The sequence below is a fragment of the Pollachius pollachius genome (genome assembly GCF_949987615.1).
Source record: "Pollachius pollachius genome assembly, chromosome: 17".
In the NCBI taxonomy this organism is placed as follows: domain Eukaryota; kingdom Metazoa; phylum Chordata; class Actinopteri; order Gadiformes; family Gadidae; genus Pollachius; species Pollachius pollachius.
In genome coordinates this window covers 8709432-8732465 of record NC_136950.1, presented here as the reverse complement: position 1 = coordinate 8732465, position 23034 = coordinate 8709432, and the positions used below count along the sequence as shown (strand labels likewise).

The 23034-nt window shown below is 50.7% G+C and overlaps 1 protein-coding gene across 10 annotated transcripts in view; it reads left to right on the top strand.

The window, feature by feature from the left end:
* Positions 1–22641, top strand: part of scrib (scribble planar cell polarity protein) — a 72731-nt gene extending 50090 nt beyond the window's left edge. For 3 of the 10 annotated variants that reach the window (XM_079754673.1, XM_079754675.1, XM_079754671.1), the window contains 18 exons: positions 537–656; positions 985–1041; positions 1921–2001; positions 6980–7051; positions 7319–7369; positions 8505–8561; positions 8811–8933; positions 10716–10763; positions 11229–11375; positions 11997–12156; positions 13049–13379; positions 14154–14243; positions 14463–14648; positions 16819–16958; positions 17503–17540; positions 17910–17984; positions 20018–20072; positions 21358–22641. In XM_079754673.1, the coding sequence (XP_079610799.1) occupies positions 537–656; positions 985–1041; positions 1921–2001; positions 6980–7051; positions 7319–7369; positions 8505–8561; positions 8811–8933; positions 10716–10763; positions 11229–11375; positions 11997–12156; positions 13049–13379; positions 14154–14243; positions 14463–14648; positions 16819–16958; positions 17503–17540; positions 17910–17984; positions 20018–20072; positions 21358–21473 (1947 nt within the window). In that variant the 3' untranslated portion in view covers positions 21474–22641. Of the gene's footprint in view, positions 1–536; positions 657–984; positions 1042–1920; positions 2002–6979; positions 7052–7318; positions 7370–8504; positions 8562–8810; positions 8934–10715; positions 10764–11228; positions 11376–11996; positions 12157–13048; positions 13380–14153; positions 14244–14462; positions 14649–16818; positions 16959–17502; positions 17541–17909; positions 17985–20017; positions 20073–20275; positions 20308–21357 lie in introns of all 10 variants that reach the window. The other 7 variants (XM_079754677.1, XM_079754678.1, XM_079754680.1 and 4 more) reach the window with 7 other exon arrangements.
* Positions 22642–23034: the final 393 nt, after the last annotated feature.

Here is a 23034-nt window from a genome sequence, read left to right as displayed (position 1 = left end):
TGATTGTTAACTTTGGGTATGAGGTTACAGATGGTGTATGTGATGTTGAGTTAAGGTATAAGGCTAGAAACGGTTAGTTTATGTGTACGGTTAGAGATAGTTAATTAAGTTATTAGGTCAAAGGAGGTTAATTTTAGGTATTAGGTCAGGTGGTTAAGTGGAGGTATTAGCTCAGATGTGGTTAAGTGGAGGTATTAGGTCAGATGTGGTTAAGTGGAGGTATTAGGTCAGGTGGTTAAGTGGAGGTATTAGGTCAGGTGGTTAAGTGGAGGTATTAGCTCAGATGTGGTTAAGTGGAGGTATTAGGTCAGATGTGGTTAAGTGGAGGTATTAGGTCAGGTGGTTAAGTGGAGGTATTAGGTCAGATGTGGTTAAATGGAGGTATTAGGTCAGAGGTGGTTATGTTTAGTTATTAACTCAGAGGTGGTTTAAATAGATTTTTTAGGTCAGAGGTGGATAAGTTAAGGGGGCTTTTTTCGCTTAAACCCCAAACGATGTCTCTTACTTTGAAATTCCTCTGTTTGTCTGATCTCCAGGCCTCCCCTGGAATCATCGCCAACCCCTTCGTGACGGGCATCGTCCGGAAGAACAGCTTGGAGAGCATCTCGTCCATAGACCGGGACCTTAGCCCGGAGGAGATAGACATCATGGAGAAGGTCAGATTCTGGTGAAGCAGACCTCCACCAGCACCTTCTCTCCCCCCCTTTAACCCTTCTAGCTTTAGAATCTGAATCAGAATTACTTTTATTACATTCTTATTGTACAAGTACAGAATAGTAAAATTCTTATGCTTGGTACCTCAACACACGTAGCAGCAACAATACAATATAAAGTAAATAAATATAAAAAGTATATAAGTAACAAATGTAAAGTGATCGTGTGGTAGTGGTACCAGCCACGGTCAATTCATCCTCAGGCCTTACACTTATTATAAATACATCAAATCTGTTTATTCACTGCGTCTTGTCCCCTCTTGTCCCTCAGGAGTCAGAGATGGTGAGAGAGACCTCCCAGTGGGAGAGAGAAGAGATGGAGAAAGTGGTGAGAAAAACAGAGGAGGAGAAAATCAGTTAGGGAGCGGTTTGGGTACGGACTAGATTATAGTGAGAGTACTGATCAGTACACTTCAGATCAGTTCAAGTGTTCTTGTAAATCAGTAGTGCGGCCAGAGACCAACAAAACCTGAACAAGTCTGGAGTGTCCAACAGTGCGGCGATATTTCTATGGGGGACTGAATCCTTCCCCTCTCCCCCTGTGTTTTTACGACGCTAAACGTTCTACCTCGCACGCCCCGTTCCTGTCAATGATCCAAACGAAACACCGAATCACCTTCTAATGTCTATGGATTCTATTCTGTTTTTTTTCTTTTTCCCCCTTCACCCCTTCCTCCTCTTCCCCGTTATGGTTTGACTCTGGGTGTGTTTGGACTCACCTTCATCTCATCCTATCACTGCTGCCATTAACTCCCACCCCCCCATACACCCCATCCTGTTCACACTTTGTTTGTCCCCTCCTGGCTCCCTGTCCATCGCTCCCCCTGTTCATTTCACCTCTGTCGCTTGTGTTTCATCACCATGTGGTTGCTTGGGTGTCCACCCTCCTCCTCTCCCCGTCCCCCATCTCCACCTCCCCCTTTTTCTCCTGGTGAAGGAGCGCATGCGTTTGGAGCGCGAGGAGGCAACTCGCCTGTTGGAGGAGGAGACGGAGGTGAGACCGCCCCCAACGCACCGGTTCCCCCCCACCAGATGAGACCTCGCTGTTGGGCTCGCGGTCCAATAGGCCTGATCCCTCTAGAGTGTCGGATGTCTTTGAGGATCTCTCGTGTATGATAATAGTGTGAGATGTTTAGCAAACGTCGGCCGGGAGAGGGCGGTGCCCCGCCCTCTCCCTCATCTGGCTCTTTCTGATTGGTTTGTTCAGAACATCGGGGCGGGACCTTTGAAGCTGGACTACAAGACGCTCGCCGCTCTGCCAACCACCAGTCTCCAGAAGGTCAACAGGGTGAGTTTAACAATGTTTTAAAGAATTCTCTCCTCTATTCACAAACCCTGTTGAAGTAATGAGACGGTGAAGCCTGTTATTAGGACTTCTTGACCTATGAGGCCTTTTGTTTGACACGGTGTCAGGAACTCTATGGGGTTTGTATGTAGGGGGGTACAGGTTGCCTGAGTTTATGTTGGGGACCGCGTTGGTGGTCCAAAATAGATCTCCACGGACCTCCACCTCTCCATGGAATCCACTTGGTTCACCCCTTGGGAAACCTTGTGTGACCTGGGGCCAAGGCAGTTGGCCTTGAGGGGGCTGAGAATGTCTTAATGTCCCTCTCCATCGTGGTCATCACCCCTTAAGCCCTGCGATACCTTCTGGATCACGCCAGGTCAAGCTCATACGGATATTGGACGGACGAATGGATGGATGGGATGGCTATACTCTTAACAACAACAGACGCTATTTGCCGCAGCGACCAAACAAAGGACAGTTTGAAGAGTGAGGTCTGTGGGGGGGAACTGCACTAATGAGGCCGAAAAAGGAAAACTGTTTGTCAGGTCACGATCAACTCTCACTTGTTCGGCAGTTGACAAGGCGTTCTGGCACTCCAAATGTCCACACATGATTTTGTGGAAGCCCAGTTTGGATCCTAAAGTAATGTAGAAGTACCATTGATGGGTTTTCTTTGCGTCGTATCATAATATCCTTTGTCGGGGACCTTCCCCTTACTACCACGCTAGAGCATGGAGCAGCATGGGCCAGTCTGGCCCCACTGACCTCTGGCAGATGAAGGGAGCTGGGGCAGAGGAGGAGGAGCTGGGGCAGGCCAACAGCTGGCTACTGTCGGCCCTGCATGCCCCCTCTCATGGTCTATTTTAACACCAGGGCTCCGGCTTGAATTGGACAGTTTTATGACGGGAGGGGTGGGCTCGTGAGACAGGGTGAGAGTGACCGCCTTCCCTGGAGAAAGAGAGGAAAACAGGTTTGGAGTTGGAGGCTGGAGCTAAAGAGTTTGTTCTGGACACAGTGCGGACGTTATCCTGCGTCTTACAGTGAGTATCGGGGCCCTTCCCCTATTCCCTCTCCGTTTCTCTTTCTTTTTCTTGCCTTCTGTCTTTCTATTCCTTTGTCCTGTATTTTTCTTTCCTTCTCCAAAATACGTAAATGTTGATCTTCCTACGTGACACCTTTAGACAAATGTGTGACTATTTTAGACAAATACGTATCTCTGTTTAATGGACCTAACACTACAGTTTAGGAAATGCTGCATATTCAGTTTGAAATTGCATGGCACATTTGGTCCAAAACCTTTAGTCCCTACAGTGTTCTCTACATATAGACGTGTGGTTGGCTTGGCTATTACCAGGAGGGCTTAACGTTGACGTGATGTTCAGCTGTTCCGGCTCTTAAATATTAAAGCAGAACTCAGGTTCTTCCACCTGTTTCCCCCTGACCGCACCACAGAGATCCCTTATCCTCCGCTGAGAGAAGGCTTCAGCTGTCGGACATATCAAACTTTCTTACTCAAATGAAAAGCAGGTGCTTGTAGACTTTTGAACCCTCTAGTTTGAACTTGGCCAGATTTCCATTAAGTTTTCATTTGGTTACAAATCACAGAACAACGGTTGTTGTTTGTCAGTTTATATTGGTATGCAATTCTTGTTATCTGAAAAGTCTTCCGTCATTTGATCGACGTATCTTACGCACCATGATTGGATTTGATCTCGGTTCCTATGTTAACCGTGAGTACCGTCATCTCATGCGTACAGGACCCCTCCCACCCCCCCAGTTCCCGTAAGTACACCACAGATGTGGACCGTCATCGCTTTGGCGTTCCCCCCCTCGCCCCCCCAGGGTAAGACCCTCCCCCCTCCCACAGCTGTCTCCAGCGGGGCCTGTGAGCCGGTGCCAGAAGCGCATGGGTTCGCGTTCCAGCCCACTGACCCCCATAGTGCCCCCGCTTATAGCCCCCGCATGCCGAGAACCGAGTTCCTGTGTCACAATGCTCAAGTTCTCCGTCCCGCTATTTCGATGGTCACCAGATCTGTCACGGCCATGTCTGTAAATTCTTCACGCTGAAACACAGTACACACTCACCTTCACGCCCTCTTGTTAAACAGGGCCGGCACACTTGGCTATTTTCTAATTCAACAGAGTACCGCGTCCTGCACGTGTTGGGACACAAGCGCGTTCCACAAAATCAGCTCCATTTCAGCAAAAAATGTGTGGAGAAGTTAGAACGATTTACATATGTTTACCAAGTCTGACCATTGGAGAACGCAAATCCTGGACCAATGATGTCACTGGTCCAACATTTTCATGGCAACAGAGTTGATGTTGCAGAGTATTCTAGGGTGTACTAACTAGACTGGAGTGGACTAATCTAGAATGGGTTAGACTCTAGTTAAGTGGATTACACTATATAGTGTTCTAGACTTTAGTGGATTAATCTAGAATGTGTTAGACTCCAGTGTAGTGGACTAGACTACATAGTGTTCTAGACTATGGTGAACTAATCTAGAATGTTTGGACTCTAGTATAGTGGATAAGACTAAAAAGTGTTCTAGACTGTACTATAGTGTACTGTACTCTACTGGAGTGGACCGTACAGTACATTGTGGGGACTATCAGCTGGTCTGGGGCCCAGGTAGGTGTCCAGGAGCTGCTGTCTCTGGGAGACTCATAGCCATGATAACAGGGGTTATTTCAGGATGGAGACGGGAACTCCAGCACTGGTCAGGCTCCATTTAAAGGAGGCTGAGTCCCTTATCCTAATGGCCTGGCTGGCTGGTTAATACAGTCATGTGCATGATTAGCTTGCTGTTCTATTTTCATCACTGACTTAAAAACATGGGGGTTGGTATTATAAAATGTGTGTATAATAAAAGGAAAAATCTAAGAATAGAGGGTGTGGCCATTTTAGATTTATATTTGTCTGCTTTGGATCAACAACTCGGTTGACTCTGAATGTGTCTGGTGTGTGAAAACATGAGACAGGTGTGTATCTAGTGATTGTAAATGTGGATTTGATGGCCAGCCTGGTAGCATGAACCATTGGAAGAGATGGGGACGACGATGATTGGCTTTGATTGAGTTGACTGTACTACAACGCTGAGACCTAAACATGGAAAATGCCATGTTTTTCAGCTTTTTTGCATAATTTATTCGCTACACGTGAGATCTAAAAGGACCTTAAGTTCACTGTAGAACTTCCTCTGCACATAACCCACCCTACCCTGTTTGAACTCTTGGTTTCTCCTCCTACTTAAGTTTCGTGTTTTCCATGCTTTTTCTTTCTTCCTCCTCTATCGTCTCTCTGTCCCTTCTGTTCCCTCGCTCAGTTTTCCCCTCCGCTCAGTCGTTCTGATCCAATGGAGGCCGTCGTGCAGGCCCACTGCCTTCCCTCACTAGAGGCCCAGGGCTTTGGCCTGGGTCACCCCTCCGAAACCCTCTACCACACGGACCCCCAAGACAGCACCCTCTACCCCACGGACCCCCAAGACACCACCCTCTACCCCACGGACCCCCAAGACACCACCCTCTCCCCCCCGGACCCCCAGGCCTTCCCTGGCATGAACCAGGAGAACGGCCTGCTCCACGTCTCCCCCCCGTCCCCCGACGTGACCTCCTTCAGCCAGAGCGACGCCACCATCTCCCTGGCCTCCACATGCACCTCCCTGAACGGCGAGGAGGACCAGGACGAGTGCCTGGTGGAGACCCAGTCCATCTGCTTCAGCGAGAACCCCTTCCTGGTGGCCAATCGCAGGGGAAAGGGCCGCCCCCCCGCCGAGCGCATCCTATCAGGTCCCCCTGTCGGGTACGGCAGGGGGGGCAAGCTGCAGCCCTGGATGTACAACAAGGCAAGGGGGCCGGGCCCGCTGTCGGCTGCATGGAGCGCCGCTGGGGACTCACTCTAACCCGCTCAGTCTCACTTCCTCTATGGCCCGTTAGACAGGATGTGGGCCTCCACATCACAGCGGCCGGGTTTGTCTGTGTGTGTGTTACTGATTGTGAAACTCATCCAAAACCATTCTCACCTTGTTGGGAATGTGGGGAACCGTTTGCTGTTGTTGTTTGGCTTTGGTTTTTTATGACTTCACACAGCACGCTTTGAGGACTAGTGTTTTTGCTCATAAAATACCACGCACTAAAACGCGTGTGTTTTTGAGGAACCACTTTACAACCCGAAATGAGAGGGGCTCATATTAAATACCCTGAACTTACAGCATGTGCGGTTGGGACGGTGTCTACCAAGACAGGCTGAGCTGTGAGCAGGAGTGTTGTGATCGCTTCTTCCCGATGATCTATAGGTCGGGAATGATTAGAATGTCATTCCCAGCAGCTGTCTTGGGAATTAAGGAGCGTTGGAAGGTCTTTGGTCTAGAGGGAAGCCGACCGGTACTCCAAGGGAGACGGTGGGACACTCATTCATCAACCGACTGCTAGCTGCCTGGGGCGAGATGGTTTAGACTCGGACAGGCTCAGTTGATCCAGCCAAAAAGGTTATGGGGTTCGATTCCCAATGTTCACAGCCTATCTGAAGCAATCCGTGCGCACGATGATCCCTCATCCCGTCCTTGACCTGCGTTGGATAAAGAGTTTCCTAAAGGAATATATATCTTGTGTATCATCCCATAAGAATTACTTCTCCCCACAAAAGCTGTGGGTAGGAGTAATGTTGAACCGCTCCACCAGACTAACCTTTGTTGCTCTGCTGTTAATACACTGCTCTGAGATGTTAACACCGCTATGAGATGTTAATTCACTGGTTTGAGATGTTAAATTCACTGGTTTGAGATGAAAATTCAAAAGTCCTTCCCAGTATTTTGACCTAATCGTGCTACTCAGATGTACAACTGATGGGTCGACTTAACTGGCCTTTAAGCTGAGCCAGAAAGTGGCAGGACCTTATAGCCTTCCAGGCCTGGCGTCTGCCTCTACTGAGAGCGATGCAGGGTGCTGACATTGTTGTGCTTGTGTTTCTACCTAGACATCTAGCTCCGATCTGCCACGCACTGCCAGCCCGGTGAGGGACGGCTCCTACTCCCCCAGCATCCAGCCGGTGAGTCCATCTCCCCCACTTCCCTCCACTTTTCCCCCATTACCCATCCGGGACTCACAGAGTACGTCTCATCTCATAATTCCAACCAACCACACGTCTTCACCCTACACCCCATCGTCACCCCTGCCTCCGCTCCCCCACGGCATGGGGAGCAGGTGAGGGTTTGAACTCCTCCACCCACTTTCCCCACCGCTTTACCTCACCCTAGACAGGATGTAGCAGTAGCAGTACTTCCTGCTTGTGTTGAATAGTGTGTTCTCCCTGTAGCCCAGCCACCCCCCGTCCACCAGCCTGCTGGCAGGCAGGGAGACGCGCTTCGTAAGTGAGCCCCCCCAGGTTCTGGTGTTCTGCGCTCATTGGTCGATGCGCGGTGTCTGTAACCGGGGGGCAACTATGGAGACTTTTCTGGGGGTTGTGCCCGTGATGCATGGGAGCTGGTGGAGGGTGTAGGGTTGTAAGGGTTGGATATTATGTTTAGGTGTTTGACAGATGGTATGGATTACAGATGGGTGTCTTTAGAGTATCTATTAGATCATAGAGGAAGTTTAGGCTTTAGATCATAGATGAAGTTTAGACATTCAGCATATTTTAAGTTTAGGCATCTGATCATAGGTGAAGTTCAGGCATTAGGTCATAAATTAAGTTTAGGCATCTGATAATAGGTGAAGTTTCATGTATTAGGTCACAGATTAAGTTTAGGTATTAGGTTAGAAATGCCTACAATTTGGTATTAGGTTAGCCATGGTGGGGTTAGAGTTAGTGGTTTGGGGTAGTCAGAGTATTTAAATCGGGTGGAGAACAATGCATTGTGGGAATAATCCCTACCAAAGTCCACCTAATTGCTTCCATGTAGTGTTGAAGTTCAACCAAACCGACAGAGCCATCCCTTCCACTAAGGGTCACTGATTGAGCCAATCTGAAAAGTGCTTTTTTGTTGCTGTCTTTGACCAGAGATGGCGCTGTTGGTGTGGTTGTTCTCGGTGTTGGGTTCCTCCTCAGAGACATGCAGGGGTCTAACAGCTGCTGCACTGCTGCCATGCGCTGACAGTGTATGCCATCGCTGCTTCATGAGTGTGTTAGTCTGGGGCTTCGTCTGCTGCTTATCCAGACTGGATTAATCTAGATTCAACTGGATGTGGATTATAGACCTGATGCTCCAGTCTGTGTCTATTGACTGGCTGTGTTTGAAATGAACTTAAATTGAGTTGAATTGGTTTACTTTGCTATAATATGCATTAAACAACATGCTTGCATTTGTTTTGAGATTTTGGAGTGTGAAATGAAAAAGAGACTTCTACAAAGAGAGTTATATTGGCAGTCTTGGAGTTAAGGTGCGTGAGTGTGTGTGTGTGCGTGTGCGTGCGTGCGGTGCGTTGCACATGCTGGCTGCCACCCGAGCCGTGGGCGTGCCGGCCCCTATGATCTTCGTGACTTACTGTGTGTTGTCTTCCAGGCCAACGTTCACTACAGCTCCCCGGGCCCCACCGCCCGGGACAGCAGCCCCTCATCTGTGAGTGTGAAGCGTCATAGCGCCTACACCATCACCGCCTCCATCACCCCCACCCCATCACCAGCACCAGCAGTTAACATGGGGCTCATATAACCTTTCCCCATCATCAACCTCTCTCTCGCTCTCTCTGTCTCTTTCTCTGTCTCTCTGTCTGATGAATCAATTAGTCAATTAACAATCACAACCAGACTAATAATTGGTAAATAAACATAAGAAATAACAAAACACACCCTCTCTCTCTCCCTCCAGACCCGCCCGGGGGCGATCCAGCCGGCGGGCCGGGTTTGGTCCACCCCGTCCCCGGCCACGCCCGACGCCAGCAGCCCCAACCCCTTCCAGCATGGCCCCTCCCCCATCAACTCTCAGACCTCTGTAAGACCCCTCACCTCCACCTCCACCATGTAGATCTCCGGTGTCTGTCCTCGCTCCACCTACCCCTCCGACACCACCACCACCACCACCATCGCCACGACAACCCCCCACCCCTACCCACGCGCTGTGGGCACCGCACTACAGCCACACTGCCGTAACCGTAGCAACGCAGGGCTACGACACAGGGCGTAAACTGAGAAGAGATTGCAGTGGTTTGGTTTACATTACACAGGCTCGTACCAAAGAGTCTGTTTAACCAGGTTATGTTCAGGTAACTAGGTTACGGTGGGTATCTACGTTGTACACCGCTGACTTGGTTGTGTACAGATTACGAGTAACTATGTTATGAACAGTAACCTGGTTGTGTAGGTTAACAGGGTTATGATCAGGTTACCGGCTCATTATCAGGTAACCAGGTTATGTACTGGTAACCAGTGTGCCTTTTATCCTGGGTTGGTTGACATGGCAACCACTAGGCACAGGAATCACAGGGCCCTTCCTGTGTCCCACCTGAATTGTCCATATTCCTACCAATCCCAGAATTCCTTACAGGAATGTGCTGTTCGTTGGACAGTTGGACCTAGCTGGCTTTGTATATAGAAGGGTTTTGTTCAGTGTGTTTGATACTTAAGGTAAGGTTATCATATAGCCAAATCTCTAGAGGAGAGCCCAGCCCAGTTGAGACCAGCCTAGCTTACGTTCCGAGCCCTACCATATGTCTGTCTGTCTGTCCGTCTGCCCCAAGAGAACCAGCCACACACCTGTATCACCTGTCTTCCTCCTCCTCGTCTTCTTCTACCTGCTGGTTGTTCTCATAGTTTTCCTCTCCTGGTTGTGTCTCTTGGTCTGTCTGTCTCTCTTTGTGTCTTTCTGTCTGTTTCTACTTTTCATCTCGTCTGTCTGTTTATCTCTCTCTCTCTCTCTCTCTCTCTCTCTCTCTCTCTCTCTCGCTCTCTATCGCTCTCTCTCTCTCTCCCTCTGTCTGTCTCTCTCTCTCTCCCTCTGTCTGTCTGTCTCAGTGGTTTCTGCCTGTGTCTCTATCTCATCTGTCTCTCTCTCCCCATCTCTCTGTCTCTACTGTCTCTCTCTCCGTCTGTCCGTTCTCCCTGCCGTCTGTCTGTCCCCCTCGCCCCCACCATATTGAACGGCCCCTCCCCTCCTCCATCGCCCTCCCTCCCCCCTCCCACTCCCGCTGCAGCCTCGCGGCCCCTCCCCCGTCTCCCACGGCGACTTCCCCATGAATATCAAGCAGGCGTACAAGGCGTTTGCCGCCGTGCCTCACGCGCCGGCCACGCTGGAGCCACCACAGGTAGGCCGCCCGCCCCCCCCCGGAGCCCCTCCCACCCAAGGGGGTCTCCCCCCCACGAGCATGTTGTGCTGATTGGTCTGTCCCCTCGTCATGTGACATCTCGTGGCGTGTGGAATGCCTCTGTCCTCGTCGGTGTGGTGTTGCACATCCGTGACGTGTCGTCGTCGTTTGGAGTCAAGGTGTTGTCCTGAGCCACACTGTGATTGGATCGAACGTCGTATCACGCCCCCCCCCCCCCCCGTTTCTTTAACACCGCACCGTTTTGTATACAATTTTTCTTGATCGGATTCGTCACCTCTTCCCCTTTTTCTTTTCCTCTTACTTTCTCTTCTCTACTTGTTTATTTCGTTCCTCTCTTCTCCGTCTCCTGAGTGTTCCCTGACTGCATCTTGTCGTGTCGGTCTCCAGAGGGCTCTAGTTTCCACTGAGAACTCACTCCCTGTTCCCTGCTCTCCCCCCCCCCCCCCCTCCAGGACCTGTACGGCGGGAGGAACCACGTCCAGCAGGTCTCTTCTCCTGAGGTGAGGGCCTCTTCCAGCTTAGACTGGAGCACATCACAGCTCAATGCAGAGCGGCTTCCATGGGAAAATATTCAGTAAAATGCACCTGATATCCAACCTTATGTTGAAGCAGAATCTATACTCACACTGAATTCATAATGAAGTAACGGCGCCATCTATGGACAATGGATTTTAAGGAACACTGGAAATGCACTCTTATAGAGGCATCCCTTTACTGGAAAGATGGAGGTTATAAATGTATGAAGTACGCATGTAAAATAGGATTTCCTCAACTCTAATTCCTTGCCAGTTTTTAGTTAATCCCCCTGGCAACAACCTTAGTGTATGCCTATCACCATGGACACAGCCCATAGCCACGGCGACCGCGTAATGTCCGCCAATCGCCGCGGGCCGCGCACCCTGACGTCGCTGCCCGTCGCCGCGGTAACGGCGTCGCGTGGTAACGACCTATGTGGCCCTTTCCAGTCAACGCGGTTCAGCGAGGTATTTGAGGACGCCGTAGACGGGGGGGAGGGGGGCGGGGGGCCGAGGTCCCCGCGCCCCTCGGACCACCGGGACTACCAGAGCATGGCGGCCGTGCCCCGCTTCTCCAGGCCCTCCATGGGGCCCCAGGTACAGCCCCCACAACAGATTGGGCGGGAAATCTGGCCCAATCTGGCAACCACGCCCCCCGAACCGTGGCCTCCGCCGGGGTCGGTGTAGGAGGTGGTGTAGCAGGGGTCTTCTGCGGTGGAATCAAAACAGAACGCTCGCCAGGCGCCTGACTGAGAACGGGCTTGGGGCGCTGGGTGCTGATTGGACGGTGACAATGATTTTCTCCCCTGAACATGCTGGAGTTTGGGGGCGTGGCTTGTGCTGATTGGCCGCCCTGCGCTGCGCCTCAGACCAGGGTCTGATCCAGGCTGGTCTGGGTCTTCCTGACATCTGCTGACGCTCTCTCCCTGCGTCGCTGCCTCAACTCCTGTTATTCACTAACGCTTAACACGGTGTCCAATAATTAATATTCTTACCTAAGGGGAAAATTGACTTCCTGCAAAATGACCTTTATTCAATATCGACTTCATTTGAAATTACTATTCAGTGGACCTTCTCAAAGTTTATTTCTCTTTTCACCACAAAATTGCAGCAGCTCTCTGCCCTGTGTTTCTCCCCTAACTCTCTGACCTCTGACCTCTGTTCTAATCTATCGGACCCTTCCTGACCCTTGTGGATGTTTGACCCCTGCCCCTCCAGACGCCCTCCCCGGGGGGTCCGGACACCCCGGAGCAGCGCTCCTTCCGGGACCGCCAGAAGTACTTTGAGATCGACGTGAAGCAGACGACGCCGGACAAACCCAAGCCCCGCGTGTCGCTGGTCGGGGCCGACGACCTGAAGAAGATGAGGGAGGAGGAAGGTCTGCTTGCTTTTATTTCCTTCTCACTGTAAAGTAGCGGTGTAATGGGTAGGAGAGGTGTACCCCTACCTGCTCCTTAATGACCTGTCTTAAGGGTCTTACCCCTACCTGCCCCTTAATGACCTGTCTTAAGGGTCTTACCCCTACCTGCCCCTTAATGACCTGTCTTAAGGGTCTTACCCCCACCTGCCCCTTAATGACATGTCTTAAGGGTCTTGCCCCCACCTGCCCCTTAATGACCTGTCTTAAGGGTCCTTCCCCCACCTGCCCCTTAATGACCTGTCTTAAGGGTCTTACCCCCACCTGCTCCTTAATGACCAGTCTTAAGGGTCCTACCCCTATCTGCTCCTTAATGACCTGTCTTAAGGATCTGACCCCTATCTACTCCTTAATGACCTCCCTTAAGGGCATAACCTCTACCTTCTCCTTAATGACCTGTCTTAAGCGCATAACCTCTACCTTCTCCTTAATGACCTGTCTTAAGGGTCTTACCCCTATCTGCTCCTTAATGACCTGTCTTAAGGATCTGACCCCTATCTACTCCTTAATGACCTGTCTTAAGGGCATAACCCCTACCTTCTCCTTAATGACCTGTCTTAAGGGCATAACCTCTACCTTCTCCTTAATGACCTGTCTTAAGGGCTTATCCCCTACCTTCTACTTAATGACCTGTCTTAAGGGCTTATCCCCTACCTTCTACTTAATGACCTGTCTCTGAACTTGTAGCTAAATAACCAAATGGTTTTAATATTTAAAGTACCTTAGACCTTTTGTTAGTTTATTCAAGTGGAAACAGAGGCCTAAGATGGCGGCCCCAATGAACACATAACTGCTCTGGAATGAGCCCATGAGCCCTTGTGACCCCTGACCTCTCGCCCCCCCCCCCCCCCAGAGCGGCGGTTTGAGCAGCGAGCGCGGGAGTACCTGATGGACGACGAGGACGACGAGGACGACGACGACCTGGCCCACATGAAGGCCACCGGGAAGGTGCTCCTCGACGGGGTGGAGTACCGCGTGGAGCCCCTCGCCACCACCACCCGACTCCCCTCCACCCCGGGGTACAACACCGCTTCCCCCGGCTACGCCTCCACGCCCCCCGGCTACGCGGCTACGCCCCCCGGCTACGCGGCTACGCCCCCTGGCTACGCCTCAACACCACCTGGCTATACCTCCACTTCCCCGGGCTACACCTCCACGCCCCCCGGCTACTACAGCAGCTCAGGGTAGGAGACCGCTCGTTAACCTAGCTACCCTCCTCTCCTTCTTACCCGCCCATTCTCTCTCCAGCCCCGCCTGCTCCCTTCTACTCCCTCCTATTCTCCTGATGGTCCTCTCCATCTCTCCCACCTCTCTCCTCCTCTCCTTCTATCACTCCTCTCTCCTCTCCTTCCATCACTCCTCTCTCCTCTCCTCCCATCACTCCTTACTCCTCTCCTTCCATCACTCCTTTCTCCTCTCCTTCCATCACTCCTCTCTCCTCTCCTTCCATCACTCCTCTCTCCTCTCCTTCCATCCCTCCTCTCGCCTCCTCTCCATCCATCCCTCCCTCCATCACTCCTCTCTCCTCTCCTTCATCACTCCTCTCTCCTCTCCTTCCATTACTCCTCTCTCCTCTCCTTCCATCCCTCCTCTCGCCTCCTCTCCATCCATCCCTCCCTCCATCACTCCTCTCTCCTCTCCTTCCATCACTCCTCTCTCCTCTCCTTCCATCACTCCTCTCTCCTCTCCTTCCATCCCTCCTCTCGCCTCCTCTCCATCCATCCCTCCCTCCATCCCTCCTCTCTCCTATCCTTCTATCCCTCCTCTTTCCTCCTTTTACCTCTATCAGCAGAACATGTTACTATATTTAATTTCTACTGAGCTCTGACATGACTAGTTCTTATATATGGGTTCATATATAAGCACAATTATGCTATGTAACAAATGGATTGAACCCTACTGGATCCCGCATTCCAGTCTAAGTAAGTATATGCAACTATCTGTTGTTGTGTCTGCAGAGCGTCCTCAGTGGACGGGAAGGGAGAATCCCAGAGGAATTCCCTGGAAGATGGTTTCAGGTTGGACCAGCGGCCCAACTCCATGACCGGGTAACTAGCAACAAAATGACCCACCCACTAGTAGTCTCTAATATAACCCCATCACCTATTACTCTCTAATTTAACCCCTTCCACTAGAAGCCACTAACTCACTAATATAATATATAATATAGCAGTAGTCAACGGTCTACAGTATTCTATATTGATCCTGTGTGTGTGTGTGTGTGTGTGTGTGTGTGTGTGTGTGTGTGTGTGTGTGTGTGTGTGCAGGCTCATCCCTGCCTACACCGGTGAGCCGGCCGTGGCGCCGATCCGCACGGCGAAGGCTGAGCGGCGCCACCAGGAGCGGCTGAGGCTGCAGAGCCCGGAGCTGGCGGCGGCGCCGGACCAGGACCTCTCCCCCGCCGAGAAACGGGCTCTGGAGGCCGAGAAGAGGGCCATGTGGCGGGCAGCGCGGTGAGACACCGGCCTGTAGCGGAGCACAGCTCTTCCTGGTTTAGTTAAGCTTAGCTTAATTGCCACTCTGCGCTGGTTCCCTAGTCGTGCTCCGTTTAGGGTCGTTTAGCTTAGCCCAGTTGGGTTTGGTGTAACCCGGTTCAGCATAGAGTCCTTTAGCTGAGCTTTGGATTTGCTCGATTGAGTTCACATCCGTTTTGCTACAGTCCCATGCTAAAGAAAGCAATTTGACAGTTAGGCTTTATTTGGGGGGTGGAGTCCAACAGCATATGTGCAAATCATTTATGTTTTCTATTCTGCTTGGTAGATTAATAACTGGTTGTGTCACCAGTATTGTAGTGCTTTTATTGTATGTTTGCATCTATGGGAACAGAAGGGGGGGTTTTGCTTTATATGTTTAATGTGGGGCTGAAGTTCAACTTTGTTTTATTGATTGAACTCAGGGATATGTTGGACTGTGGTTTGTTGACCACATGTTGCGGTATGTTTGTTTTAAAGTAAACAGTGCCCTAGAATCGATCTGATCCAACCTCTGCAGATGTTAACCATCGGTATCTACACATAATAGATAATAATTCCACACTGATTTATTCTGGCCTTACTCTGGCTGGTTTATCCCTGTTGACTACCCTGCCTTGAACTAAGACTAAATATGTCAAATTAAATCTCTGCCCCTTGCTAGTCGCTACCCAGTGTGTCACAACTCTCACTTCACTGGGGTCAATTCCAGGCCTTTGTTGACTCAGTGAGAGAGACAGTCAGTGTTTTCTCTCTCGCTCTCTTCCTCTCTCGCCCACTGTGTCCTGTGGATGAGTTCCCGACTATCTATGTGTCTGTGTTGTATCTTTGTTTTTATCTTCCTTTATTCCTGTCGTTCTTGTCTCCTACCCTTGTTTCCTCCTCCTCCCCCCTCCTCCTCCTCCTCCCTCCTCCTCCTCCTCCTCCTCCTCCTCCTCCTCCTCCTCCTCCTCCTCCTCCCCCCCCCCCTTCCTCCTCCTCCTCCCCCTCCTCCTCCTTTCATACCTCCTCCTCCTCTCCCCCCCCCCTCCCCCTCCTGGTGATGGCGGTGGTGTGTCTGGGTGCAGGCCGTCTGGTCTGGAGGAGGATGTTAGGCAGTATGAGCAGGACCTGGCCAGGAGGCTGTACCAGGCCAGGGTGAGGGCGTCTCAGAGCCCCTCCGCTGACACCCAGCCCAGGTCTGCTCCCTGGGCCACCGCCGGGCCGTACGCACGGCATTGTGGGAGTGTGCCGGGGGGAGGGGAGGGGGGTGCTTTGGCATGAGATTGGTTTAAAGTTTTATTTTAAAACCAACCCAAATCCAACCGGAGCGACACGCGAGCAAACACATTGGAACACCACACAGCGCCTGCTTCTGATTGGCTCGGTCGGGGCCGGCTGAGGTCGCTCCGTGCACGGCGTCACCTTGTCCTGAAACGAGTGGGTCAGAAGCGGCCGCAGTGCCAGTGTTCAGCCAGAGACAGCGCTGTTCCCTTCGGTCTGATTTCCAGTGTTTGGTTCCTTTTTCAAAGAGAGGGAGCAGTAGAGTCACCCGCTCGCCCAAACACCGTCACTTGTGCACGGCTTGGCTTCTCCTTCACCGGCTTCCCGCCTTCCACCCCTCCCTCTGTACCTTCTCTGCTCTTCTCTCTCTTCTCTCATCAGTGCATCATTACTCCGACTTACCTTGAGCCCACAGAGTCACCACCTAGTAGTGAGGAGATGCTCCTCACCCTGGAATGCGCTGGGTTTCCTCGGGTCACGGTTTGAACGCAACATGGCCGCCGAGGACACTACACCACAACATGTCCATGTTGATGTTGGCCGGCACCTTGAGTCACAGGCCTAATGTCGAGAGGCTTGATCGAGAGGGGCTCCTGATGTGGACCAGCCATCATCGCTTACCCCCTAGTGACATCACAAGTTGAATGTTGGATCGATAGATAGATTGGTTGATGGATCATCCTCCCAGTCGACCGCACCGGGGTAGTCTTCGCTCGGGACGTCCCAATAGGAGGGGTCCAGCCAGACGCATGACGGATAGATCGGCTCACCAGTTGGTCCAGTCCGCTCGGTGGGCCGATCTATCCCAAAACCCATCCGGGGCGGACCGTCCCCCGCAGCCCCCTGCCATTGACCGGGCCCCAGCTGACTGTGTTGCCCCCCCCCGCAGGATGAAGTCTTTGGAGCAGGATGCCCTGAAGGCCCAGATGGTCATCGCCAAGTCCAAGGAGGGCAAGAAGCGCGGCACGCTGGACCAGCTGACGGAGTCGCCGTCCCCCGCCCCCACCCCCTCCCCCACACCCATGGAAGGTAAACACAGCGCCACCCAAGGGACGCCGCCCACTGCGGTTGACGTGCGACGCCGCTCCGATAATATGCGCAGACGGGAAGCCGTGTAGTAGTGACATCACCACTGGTCACCGGTGGTAACGCCAATCAGAAACCACGTTGTGTCATGACCCGCGTTTCACCGTAGATGGCGCTGTCCCTGCAGATCGACTTGTTTGTCTTTTTCTAGTGTTTATTTACTTGTTTAGTCTTTCTACAACATACAGGTATCTTCGACTAAGGTTTTGCATAGTCTAATCATATCTTTTAGGTCAGACCCATCATCGACGGATCATATACAATATCTTCTTTTACCACTTAAAACAGACTCAACGATGCCTCATCTTAGGTGGCTGTTGTTGAAAATAATACTTACCAACAGCCTCTCCCAACATATGAACTACCAGTTTGACCATCATGTGTGCGTCTGTTCATGTCAGCATCTGCATTCAATTAGACCAAAGGAATAGGCTACTATTGGACTAGGGGGGTATTAACGCGTTTTTATTGTGTATTCCCCCGACAGAACTCGTCCCTCGAGGGGTCACCTCCCCCGGCAGACTGGTAAGAGGCCATCTTGTTATCCTTACTTACTGATGCTCCCTTCTGTTTGGTATCCACCGTTGAAGTAGCCTCCCCAACGGCACAGGAAGTACACGGCGGCCCTGTAAGACACATGGAGGTCGGCCCCCCTCCCCCCACCCCGATGCCTTGCTCATGGGCACATGGCCAGTCCACGCTTTGATCACGCTCACCCCTTCCACCCCATTCCCTGGCTGGCTGCCTCACCCTTTTTCTTAGCTCTCCTCTCCTCTGTCCTGACCACTGCCCTCACCCTCACCCTCCTCTACTCTCTCTCTCCTCTCCCCCCCCCCCATCCTTACCTCCATCCCCACCTCCCTCCATCATGCTGTCCACCCTTTGTCCCTCCAGTCCGTGTCGTCTAAGAAGTTTGACTACCGACAGTTCGCAGCCATTCCTTCTTCCAAACCCGTTTACGACATCCAGGTACCGGCTGCATGAGCACCTCCCCCCCGCCCGCTCCTCGCTCCTCCCCCCCCCCCCCCCCCCCTCCGTTACTGAGAAGGTGTGGCCGTGGAAACCCTGAGTCTGTTTTTTTTTTTTGTGGGGGGGGGGGGGGGGGGGGGGGGGAGCTTGTTGATTGGCTGAGGCTCTTTGTGGGGGTGTGGCTAACACTGCTCTCCGGACTCAGGGATGTGTGTTTGTGTTGTTTACAAAACGTGTTTTTGGTTTCGTAAGAATAAACTCAAACATCTCCCACCAGTCACCACACACCACTGTTCCCTGGCTCACTGTTCAACCAGTGAGGCCATCACTTATCCCCATGCGGGAGCAACACTTCGTATTATCATGATCCCTTCAGGGTCACTGGGTCCTCCCCTCTGAGGCCTGTTGGCAGACCGTAAACATGACAGCAGGCTCCATATCTTACCCTGCAGGTTAGTTCATCTAAAGTGGAACCCCAAAGTTTAAACCCACAAAATCTGTGTAAAGTTAGTTCAAACTAACTTAACTAAATGAAGTCAATAAATCAAGTCAACTAATTAACCTGCAAGGTAAGTTGTTAGTTTAAACAAAACAATTAAATGAAGTAAATAAATAAATCAACAAACTAACCTGCCAGGTACAAATGGAGAACTATTTATCAGACACCTGCAACAAAGGAAGTCAGTTCATGTTTTCAGGAATCCGGAAAGCCTTTAACTGGACGACAGTGTGACCCAGAAACGGATATGATAATACGGAGCGTTTGGTCACAAACGGGGCGACAATCACTTCATTTTAACATTAACCAACCCTACTTCTCATGCACATGTCTAATCAAAACACTACAAACAGGTGATTTACCATCACCCTTTCTGATGCCACATCACCAACTGTAATCGCAGCACCCACTGTTACCACCGGGGGGCTCTGTCCCTACCGTTTTCACCTCCGAATTCAGTCACCCATTTTAACCAGGATGAACTCTGGGTTCAATGACCACTAACTGCCACCCACCTTCATTATGGCTTTCACCCCCACTCCGGCATTCCACGCATGGCTCGGATACCAAGGCTTTCCTGTCCTTTTAACCAACACACTTGTAGCTTCTTGATCTCCACCCGGCCAGGGCAGTCTGTGTGCTAGCGACAGCATGCTGTGTTCCCCAGGGGGGAGGCCTGGTTGCGGGGCGTGGCTGTGTGTGTGTTGGGCCTGTTAGCCCAGGCTAACGCTAGGCTGTACCGTACTGTGGTGCAGTGAGGCGTCTCTCGGCTTGGTCTACTGGAACTGACCCCCCTGTCGGCTGTGATTGGTTGTGTTTGATGTCACCGTGGGCACTGTGGGTTGCTGTTCAAAAGTTGAAATGTGTTTAAGTAGTGAGCCACTGTTTACACAGACATTGGTCACTGGAAACCAAATAACAATAATAAATAAATAAATGTCTAAATGTATCCCAGGATGCTAAAGTACTAAAATGTTGTCGTTAAGTACGTAACAACAGGTGTAACACGCTATCTGGGGCGCCCAGCTGAAGAGGTAAGTCTTCAGCTGGGTACGGGCTCTCAGGTTGAGACTGTAACTCTACAGATCAAGACCTCTAGCTCTCTGGGTGCTGTCTAGTGTTGCCGGGAACTCTTGCAACACTCTTCTGTTTGCCTTTGTGTACAGTCTGTGAGTGGTGAACTAACATTGCAGCACTTTCTGGTTACCTTCCACAGGGTAAAGGGTCAAAGTAACATCTTGACACACACACTAATTAAACGGCTCCCAGTTTCCCAACCAGGTGTGACGTGATTGATCAGTCTTTGCTGAAGTCGACCCGTTAGTGACATCACAAGTGGGCGTCCAATTGGTCTCCTTTACCAATTGGCAGTCTCTTGGCACTTGAAATGTCTCTAATTGGGTCGATTTTGAACTCCTGGTGTGTGAAAAAGGGGGGCCCTTTAAATACGAGGGGATTAAGTGTTGGCACACACACACACACACGGCCCAACCCGGTTGTGATTCCTTCCTCTCTCTCTCTCTCTCTCTCCTAGTCACCTGACCTGGTGGATGAGCCTTGCTTCATAGACGACGGCACCAGCAGCCCAGGTGAGTTCCTGTGGGAGGGGCTACAGTCAATAGCCAATCGTCATCCTTAGACTTATCTCTAGGGTCAGCACCACAAACTGGTTGGAGACTGCTCTTTGAGAAAACAGAAAAACTGCTAAAAACTGTGTGTGTGTGTGTGTGTGTGTCTGGAGAGGGGCGTGCCAGTAGCCATGCAGACTGTAATAATGTGTTCTCGTCTCCAGGTGACTACCTGGGATAGACCCCCCCCCTCTTGGTAGGACCCCCAAACGTGTGCCGTGTGTTAACGGGGCCGAGCTTGGTAGCCTAGGCATGGGGGTTTAGCGGGTCTGTGGGGTTCTCGCCTGGCTTGGTGTGGTGTGTCACCTTAGATGTGGTCCGTGGAGGACTATTGGGTTGGGGTCTCTGACCTGGCGTCAGGCGGAGGTGCCTAGGTGTGGGAAAGAGAGGCCGAATTCATACACTACAGACCAGGGATCACCAACCTTTCTGAACCTGAGAGCCATGGGTACTGAGTCATACGAAGAGCACCCAGTTTGATACATTCTTCTGAAATAACAAATTTGCTCAGTTTGCCTTTAGTTATACATTATTATTAACGATTAATGATACTCGTCTATGTGAAGACACTGATCATGTTAATGATTTCTCTGAATAATTATCAGCAATGACTTAAAGAGTTGTTGAAGAATGAGCAGTGCTATGTTTAGAGCAGGCTGGCGGGGGCCTCATATGGTCCTTGCAGGCGCCGTGTTGGTGACCCCTGCTACAGACCAATGGGCGTTACTGGATTTTGTTTTTCATTCTAATGATAATAAGCTATACAATATCAAATTAACCAAAAAAACAATCTACCATTAAACAGTAGACGTTGTGACATCACTCTAGATGTACCTGTGCGTGTTTTGTAGTCCAGCCCAAGTTTTCTACACTGGTTGATTTTTCAAATTGATCACCATTTCAGAGTCACGGTCTCAATGTAATGTAAATTAGAATCATGATATTAAAGGAGTAAATGCAACGAGGTATGAGATTAGCCAGTAAAGTGACAATTAAACCAACGAAAACAAGTGCATGTGTAATACTACATTTGACCAGTGGGGTGCTGCTACTGCAGGTTTAACTTACGGTGTGTACTAACTCTTTAAATGTATACTCTTGTCTGCTGTTTCTTCACTTGCTTCTCTGCATCATTCTTTCCACTTCCTTGTTTCTCTTCCCTGTCAGCTTCCTTTAGTTTTCAAGATGGGCTGAGGTCTTGTCGTTAACACTATTTTGTGTGTGTGTGTGTGTGTGTGTTTCCCAGTAGCGGCTGTGAACCCAGAGGAGGCGGATGCGAGCCCGGAGGAGGTGTCGCTGTACAGCAACAAACGCAAGCTGAGACAGGGCCGCAACAGCCTGGAAGCCGCCGTCCCCACATAGCCCCGGAACACAGGAACACACACACACACACACACACACACACACACACACACACACAACGGCTCGTGAGGACCACCGGATGTGTGGAAACCACGGCGACAACGACGATCCAAACTCTTCACAAGTAGTCACTTCCTGCTGCGTCCACACAGGCGGGGCAGGTCAGGAGATGAGTCACCACACAAGATGGGCGCACTGGTCCTCGTCGCCATGCCAACAGAGCCGGCGGTGCGCGTTCATGCGACGCCTGTGAAGCGGAGCGTTGCTATGGGACACGTTGCTAGGGGACGAGTCGCCGGGACGATGTTTAGTTTCTGCTGATCTTTTTTTGTTTTGCTGTTTTTTAAAAAAAGAGAGAAAAGTAGACTGGAAGAAAATAATCGTAGCTGTAATACTAACTTTGGGAATGTTATAGTTCGGAGTGACTAGATTGTAAATGTTATAGGGGTAGCGTGCGCGTCCTGCTGCCTTCACGTGCACGCGTCGCTTCCACACACACACACACACACACACACACAAACACACACACACAAACACACACACACACACATAAAAAACACACTACAAGATTCTAACATCCAAAGTTTATTTTGGTCTGGAACATTTTAGTCTTTGATTCGAAGCCTTTTCCTACTGCTGTAAGCCCCTTCAGAGCACAAAGTCACGTCGATTATTTTTCCTTTTAACCTATTTTAACACTATCAAGCTATGAAGGAAGTAACAGCATATCACCCTTCTATTTTGTATAAGCATTTTAAAAACACATTTTATGACGCCCTGCGAGGCAACTAACGAAGAAGGCCCCGGCCTACCCGACGAGTGGAGCAGAGAGCGTCAGAGTCCTGCTAGCCACCCTGACGAGACGCTAGCATCACTGTTCATCCACCGCCGTTTACATCCACAGGCTACAATGCTAGCAGACAATACAATGTAAAAGAAAGCTACCGCTAGCTCAGTCACAGCGCCATCGCCAGGGGTCTTATGGTACTTTCCTCCCGTCCTTTTAAGGGCGTCGCTGTAAACTACAAATCATTCTCTTCATATCAGGAGGCTCGTGAGGGTGGCAGGGTTATAATGTCTATTGTTTTTAATCCGTCTTTGGTTAATTTAAATCTGATACCACTGAGAAATCCTTTAATATCGTGTGAATATTGTATGGAAAGCTAACTCGGGGGGGGGGGGGGGGGGGGGGAATAAATAAACTGAGCCATGCGGGCCAGTGATTACCGGGCTTGTAACTGGGAGCTCTCTGCTTGTATATTGGTTTTAATGGTTTTAAATGATGGGAGAGACCTCTTCTAGGCACAACTTTACTTTAACCCCCTCTGTCTCCAGATATCAAGTCGTTGGGATGTACTGGCAGCGAGCTGCTCAGGCGTTGTAATTTAATCTAGAATCTACTAATCACAGCTTTCCATGTTGAGCTGACTGAGATTCAGTTTTTGGTTGGAAACATTCGTGAATGTCTTTTTTTTATATAAATATTATAGTTGAGTAGGTAACGCTTTCTCCAACACGTTGGGATTCACCTTTTTAATGCTGTGTTTGTTCATCTGTTCTC